This window comes from Microtus oregoni, unplaced genomic scaffold (genome assembly GCF_018167655.1).
Source record: "Microtus oregoni isolate MIOR12 unplaced genomic scaffold, Mior012 000006F_ref0000085, whole genome shotgun sequence".
NCBI classification, from domain to species: Eukaryota; Metazoa; Chordata; class Mammalia; order Rodentia; family Cricetidae; genus Microtus; species Microtus oregoni.
The window spans coordinates 27,474,080-27,481,845 of record NW_024543065.1 but is presented as its reverse complement, the minus strand read 5'-3'; the positions used below and the strand labels follow the sequence as shown (position 1 = coordinate 27,481,845).

The following is a 7,766-nucleotide window of genomic DNA, read 5'->3' as shown; positions in this document are numbered from 1 at the left end:
CTGGAAACCAGTGAGCGGCTTGCAAGGCCCTGGAGGGCGGGGCCTCTGGGGGTGGCGCTGTAATTCGGGTGAATACTTAATGTTTGCTTTTGTGTTCATAATTAGAAAGTACCCTTTCCCTCAAATGTGGAAGGGATGAGCAGAGCGAGGACATATATTGTCTACTTACAGTCCACTTAAGTCCAGAACAAAACGGAAGAGCCTTACGTTAAAGCTGAACGGCCCCCACAGCAGGGCGCTCCCCTAACACTGCGCCGTCTCTTTTAGAATTCACAGACGGTTTAGCCTCACACAGAAAATGTGCAAATACCAACGGCGCCACACAGAAGTGATCAGGAAAGATTCGTGGGCCACATGAACTTTACTACTCTTACAGGAATAAAATAGGCAACACAAGAGTGAAAAATCACAGGCATTCAGGGAAGGACCACTTTGAGATAGGTTTCAAGAAAAAAAAAAGAGTAGACAGGAAGAAACAGACCAATTACAACACGGAGAAGCAATTGGAAAGGAGACTCTAGTCACCTGACCTCCTTTCTTTAAGAACCAAGAAAAAGCAGTTTTTTTTTGTTTTTTTTTTTTTGGAGGCTGACCTTAACAAAGATGGCGCCCTTAGCATCCGCCCTCAACAACGCCTTACCCCTGTTGTAACCCCCGCCACTCGAGTGTGGGCGGGGCTTAATGGGAGGTGTGACTCGGGGAATCCGGAAGCAGCCCGCGTTCGCGGCTGCTTAAAGCTTTAGCACTCCGGCTTTGCTTTTTCTCTGCGGGTCTGGTGAGCTGGTTCTGCAGAGTCTCCTCCCTCGGTCTCCGGGGACGGTCCAACCGCTATCACGACCCGGGCCGCGGCCTGGTGCACTGTAGTGGGGCCGCCATTGGCTGGAGCCATGCCCACGGCCGCTGCTCCCATCATCAGCTCGGTCCAGAAGCTGGTGCTCTACGAGACCAGAGCTGTGAGTATCTGCTGCGGCGGGACAGATCGTGCGGGAGGGCCGCGCTGCCAGAGGTGGGTGAGGGGACGCTGTGGGATCGAAGGGCAGAGGCAGCACCCCGCATCTCCCCCTCCCCTCCCAACTCCGCAGCTCCGTGGAAAACACCTCGGAGGGAGCTCGCCTGCCAGGGCCGTGCAGCCAGACACTGGTGGGTTTGCGTGTCTGTCCTGCTTAGGAGCCTTGGCTGGAAGATGTTCATGCAAACAGGTGCTTGTGGCACACAAGAATGACACACAACTTCTGAATGTGTTACTCGATGATTGTTTTCCACTTTCTCACAGTCTGCTAAAGTTCTCGAGTCCACTCCTCATAGTGAAGTCGTTTTGAGCATTGCCTAGAAACTTCAATTTTGCATTCCATGGTATATTGTCACTGCATTTGGCGTTACTCTGCACTGTCTTGCTGAGATTTGGGGTTCTGTGTCATGAACAGTTAGGTTACTAGTTCTCTGGCTTGTAGAGTTGAAAAACAAAGTTACTAGAGTGTAGCTTACCTGAATCAGAACTCCACCATGATATTAGGATCAGTGTGTAAGTTAATTCACCTTCCCGGTCACAAACTGATGAGTATCTATCTCATAAGGTACATGCATTGAAATGCAGCTAGTCTTCGAGAGGACAAGAAAGCATTTATCTTCCCAGTTTCTCACAACTCCAGCAGTGTCTACCTTGTTTCCTGTGTACAATTATTGGTTCTAAATCAGTTTGGGAAACAAGTCCACTCGATTAGATTAAGACCAGAAATGGAATAAGATTTACAAATACCTTCACTTCTCTTCAGAGACTCACACAGAAATACCATTTTGGCATTGAAACAAAATTTTCTTTTAGTAAAACGTGCTGGTGAGGGTTCCTGGTAAGAAACGTAAGTAAATTGGTACATAGGATTTTAGCTCACTGATAATCTGAGCCTTCCAGGGGCCCAACTCAGATGTTGTGTTCTTTCTAAAGCAGAATGTATTTTTCAGAACTCCTGAGTGGCACCTATGCTGAGGAGGGTACGCTCTGTCCCTAATTTAGCCCCAAGTCAGCGGTCAGCAAACACATGTTTGAGATTCGGTTGTGTACACTTTTGTGCCTTAATTATCCAGTAAAACCGCATCAGCTCGAGTTCCCTGTGCCCACCCTGCGGTTTTCTACTTATTTCTGTCTCACTCCATCTTTTCTTATCAAACCTTTTATGGTCCTGACATACATACATGCCTGAGGCACCACGTAGTCACCAGCTGCTAGTCAGGGTTTGGCACACACAGGAAAGGTAGGTGCATCAGAAGGGTGCTAGGAACATTGCATGGGCACAATGGCAGACCCAGCTCCCCAGCTCTGGAAAAGCGGGATTGGGAATGTTACCCACAAACAGTGCAGGTGCTGGGATGAAGGATGAGTTGGGAGACTCAGGTCTAATTGGACACTGCCCCTGTGGACAAATCATGACATAATTCCTTCACTGTAAGACTTCCCCTACAGTGGCAGGCAATATGTGGTAGGCTGCATTAGCTCTGAAACTTGGTCCTTATCAGTTAAGTAGATCTTTGTTTATTTACTTATTTATTCTTGTGTTAAGACAGAAAGATTGGTTTTGAGTCATCTGCTTAGAAATGAAGGGACACCACTCAGATAAAACATAAAATTACTAGCAACTGAGTAAGTGGTAGGAGTGGAAAATTGTAACATATGCTGTGATCATGAGAATCATGGGTGACGTTTGCAGAGTGGCCTGTGCTGTCCTGTAGGCTGTGATCATGAGAATCATGGGGACGTTTGCAGAGTGGTCTGTGCTGTCCTGTAGGCTGTGATGAGAATCACGGGTGACATTTGCAGAGTGGCCTGTGCTGTCCTGTAGGCTGTGATCATGAGAATCATGGGGACGTTTGCAGAGTGGCCTGTGCTGTCCTGTAGGCTGTGATCATGAGAATCATGGGGGCGTTTGCAGAGTGGTCTGTGCTGTCCTGTAGGCTGTGATCATGAGAATCATGGGGGCGTTTGCAGAGTGGTCTGTGCTGTCCTGTAGGCTGTGATCATGAGAATCATGGGGACGTTTGCAGAATGGTCTGTGCTGTCCTGTAGGCTGTGATGAGAATCACGGGTGACGTTTGCAGAGTGGTCTGTGCTGTCCTGTAGGCTGTGATCATGAGAATCATGGGGGCGTTTGCAGAGTGGTCTGTGCTGTCCTGTAGGCTGTGATCATGAGAATCATGGGGGCGTTTGCAGAGTGGTCTGTGCTGTCCTGTAGGCTGTGATCATGAGAATCATGGGGACGTTTGCAGAATGGTCTGTGCTGTCCTGTAGGCTGTGATGAGAATCACGGGTGACGTTTGCAGAGTGGTCTGTGCTGTCCTGTAGGCTGTGATCATGAGAATCATGGGGACGTTTGCAGAGTGGCCTGTGCTGTCCTGTTCTAAGGTCCCAGTGTATTTAGTGTTGCCGAGAGGCCAGTGCGTTACACTGTTACTCTCACTGCTACCGTTGTTTATTTGGGGAAGCAGAGAGTGAGGCAAAGTGAGTTTAGGACAATACAGTCTGGAACCTTCTGCTGGTAGAAATCTTTCTAACCAGACTGAGGTGTTGAATATTGATATTGAGGTTAAATGGGTAAACCTTTTCATATCACGTTGACAGAGTGCCTCTTTCATCTGGGATGACTGACATTCTGTCATTTTTTTTTTTTAACGAAGTGGTGTCAGAATCTTAAGCATGAGAGTTAAGAAAGAGGCACTAGGAAGAAGAAGATAAGACTCACTGAAATCATAGGTGTGGGGCTCTCAAAGAAGAGATGTGGAAAGTAAGACAGACCAAGTGTGGGTACAGGCCCCTTCAGGGAGAGTTGCCACTGCCATTCTTCATAACTTAAAATTCATTTCACTAAGTCTTCTGCTTGCTGTTCTTCAAGTTTTATGTCTTGAGGCAAAATTGTGTAAATTAAAATGCACAAATCTAAACTTATGGAATTTGAGCAGAACTATGCTTTTGTGTATTCTATAGCCACTGAGATTTCTGTCCTGCCTGGTCCTGCAGCCATTCAGTCCCAAAGAAACACACAGAGGTCTACATTAATTATAAACTGGTTGGCCTATTAGCTCAGGCTTCTTATTTACTCTTACATTTTACATTTACCCACAATTCTTGTTTGTGGGTGACTTAGTAGTACCTTTTATCTGTGAGGCATTCTCATCTTGCGTCCTCTGTGTCTGGGTGACGACTGCAGACTTCGTCTTTCCCCTTCCCAGAATTCTGTTCTCCTTGTCCCGCCTATACCTCCTGCCTGGCTACTGGCCATTCAGCATTTTATTAAACCAGTACAACTGTCAAATCTTTACGGGGTACAAGATCATCGTCCCACAACACTATTATGATGTGAAACACCTCTGCTGCTTGAGAAAGTTCTCTGTGTGCCTAGTTACTTTTCTTTGCTGTGATAAGATACCATGGCAGGGAACTTAGGAAGAAAATGTTTATTTAGGGCTTATCGTTTCAGAGGGCTAGAGTTTGTGGTCATCATGGTGGGCACAGGGCAGTAGATTGGCAGGCCCAGTGCTAGAGCAGTAGCTGAGGACGCACATCTTGAGATGCAACCATGAGACCGAGTGAGAGTCCCTGGGAATGGCATGGGTTTTGGAACACACATCCTCCAAGGCCATGGCCACACTTTCTAATTCTTTCCACAGAGTTCCACTAACGGGGGGCCAGGTATTCAAATATATGGGGGCCATCCTCATTCAAACCACAGTCAACTGTCCATTCCATTTCTGGCAATTAATGTTCGATTTTTAAAAATTCTTTTATTAAAGGGAAGTTTTACTTTAATTTTTATTTATGTCTATGCATGTGTATATCTCTCTGTGTGTATGCCACATGGATGCAGGTGCCTGTGGAGTTCTGAGAAGGGCATCAGAGCTCCTGGATCCGGAGTTCTGAGCTCCCTGATATAGGTGCTGGGAACTAAGTTTGGGTCCACCAGAAGAGCATCAAGTACTCAGCAATCTCACCATTCCTACTATCCTGTATATACATACACATACACACACACACACACACACACACACACACACACTAGATTACATGTGCTTGTTTTAAAATTTCACGTAATGGGTATTTGGACATGATAGAGTATATGCCTATAATCTTAGCACTAAGACAGAGTCAAGAGAATCTCAAGTTCTAGGCCAGCCTGGATAGCATAGTAAGACCTTGCTTGTAATAAACAAAGCAGTTCATATGATGGGATTGTACTACACATTCTGTTAGGTCCATTGTATTTTGTACAGCATGTTTTTGCAGTTTATCCATTCTTTTGTTATATCAGGAGTTTGCACTTTTTTTTTTTTTGTAAAGATTTGTTTATTTTGTACACAGTGTTCTGCCAGCATGTCTGCCTGCAGGCCAAAAGAGGGCACCAGATCTCATTACAGATGGTTGTGGACCACCATGTGGTTGCTGGGAATTGAACTCAAGACCTCTGGAAGAGTAGTCAGTGCTCTTAACCTCTGAGCCATCTCTCCAGACCCGAGTTTGCACCTTTTATCATTGCCTGCGTTCACAGTTTGCTTATCAATTTTTTCCTGTTTATTTGGACTATGAATAATCTATCTGTGACTATGCTAGAAAAAGTGTATTTGTGCATGCATTCTCATTTCTCTGTGTGCAAACACGTGTGAATGATATCACTGAAGAGGTCACATGTCCTGGCTCCTTGGGGAATGCTCAGGCTTGTGAAGTAGTTGTACCTGTGTACACTCCTGCCAGCAGTGTCTGTGGAGTGCCCTTGGCCCGTGTCCTAGCTCAGCGCTCTCATTTGATTGCATCTGTTCCTTAATGACCGCTGGCACTGGACATGCTCTCGTGTGCTCATTGCTCTTCCTTTCGGAAGGATCGAAACGGAACTGAGCTGTTTTTGTGTTTCTGATTTGTCGGCATTCTTTATGTATTCTGCAATCAAGTCCATTGTCATATATGTTTTATGAAAGCTTTTTTTCTAGAATATCCAATCACTTTAAATGATCATTTGGTGGACAGAAATTTTAAAAGTGTGTGTGTTTGTGTGTGTCCATGTGGAGGAGTATGGAGGCCAGAGGCTGACACTAAATGTCTTTCATTGGACCTAGAGCTTCCTGTTTTGCTAGACTGGCTGGCAGCAAGTGCTCCTCTTCCAGGCTCCACCTGTGTGTGCACTGCCCCCTAGCTCTGGGGTTATAGATGTGGTCCTGTGTGCGCTTTCAGTGGGTGCTAGGAATCTTTACCCACAGGCCAGTTTTCCAGTCCAGTCCGTCCGTCCGTCCTTCCGTCCCTCCTTCCTTCCTTCCTTCCTTCCTCCCTCCCTCCTTCCCTCCCTCCCTCCCTCCCTCCCTCCCTTCCTCCCTCCTTCCTCCCTGTGAGACACGGTCTCATCGTGTAGTGTAGGATACTATCAAAGTCATGACCATCCTTCCTTAGCCTCCCCAGTGCTGGGATTATAAACATGGGCTGCAGTTTCTGACCTTACTCAGTTTTTGTGTGTGTGTGTTTATTGCTTTTTATAGACAGCCTTTGCTTGTTCCAAGGTCATGATGATATTTGTCTCAGTGAAGAGTCATAGTTTTAGCTTTCATGTTATGGTCTATTTTCTATTAGATCCTTTTATATATGACAATGCCCTGGTTAGGTTTTCTGATAGCTGTGATGAAACCCCGTGACTAAACTGACTCGGGGAGGAAAGGGTTTGTTTGGCATAAGTGACTTCCACATCACTGTTCATTGAAGGAAGTCAGGGTAAGAACTCAAACAGGGTGGGTGGAGGCAGGAGCTGAGACAGAAGCCATTGAGAGGGACTGTGTGCGGCTTACTGGTTTGCTTCTCCTGGCTTGCTCAGCCTGCTTTCTTAGAGAACCCGGGATCACCCAGATAGCACCACCCACAGTGGGCTGGGGCTTTCCGCATCAAGCACTGATAAAGACAGTGTCCTAAGCTTTTCTGGATGCATTTTCTCAATTGCAAGTCTCTCCTTTCAGATGACAGTGGTTTGTGTCAAGTTGACATAAAGCTAGCCAGGGCAACATGATACAGGCTTTATATGACTTACCTGTGGTAACAAGTTACCCCACCCCAATAGTGGATCTGTGCAGCAGTAAGCATTTAATATTTCACATGATTTCAGTAGACCAGGAGTCTGGTGGCTCCGCCTCAAGGTCTCAGAAGTTACAGTTAAACATCACCTGAGACACAGTCGTCTGGAGGCTTCGATGGGATGTGGGGTTTATTCCAGGTGACTTATCCAGCTTGGTCAGCTGACTCACGGACGTTTCTGTAAGACCCCTCAGTTGTCCTTATGATTGGCAACTGGCTCTGGGGATGTGAGTAGGGGGTCGGGTTTACGTGTTCTGTGTTGGGAGGTCGGTCAAAGAAAGAGGTTCACACCAATATGAATTTTAGGCTCTCTGGCATCAGGGATGAATTTTTTTTCTTTTTGTCTTTTTGAGACAGGGTTTCCCTGTGTAACAGTCCTAGCTGTCCTGGAACTAGCTCTTGTAGACCAGGCTGGCCTTGAACTCACAGGGATTCACCTGCTTCTGCCTCCCGAGTGCTGGGTTTAAAGGTGTGCACCACCACCACCCAGCCAGGGGTGAACATTTTCTATGAGCTGAACCTAGACCAGCTGTGCAAAGGCATATTTCTTTATGTTACAAAGACGTTGTCCTTTTTGGAGGGGGTGTGTGGGTAAAACAACTTCCTTGTACCAAAGCCCTGATCTAATCTGTATGTTTTCTGGAGGAAAACATCACCCCCTGCAGCTTTAGTCCTT

General features: G+C 46.4%; 1 protein-coding gene across 1 annotated transcript in view; it reads left to right on the top strand.

Annotated features, from left to right (window-relative positions):
• Positions 1-695: 695 nt before the first annotated feature.
• The window catches only part of Fig4 (FIG4 phosphoinositide 5-phosphatase), a 109,549-nt gene continuing 102,478 nt past the window's right edge, over positions 696-7,766 (top strand). Inside the window, exon 1 of the mRNA XM_041653675.1 lies at positions 696-953. Within this exon, the coding sequence (XP_041509609.1) occupies positions 888-953 (66 nt within the window). The 5' untranslated portion in view covers positions 696-887. The remainder of the gene's footprint in view (positions 954-7,766) is intronic.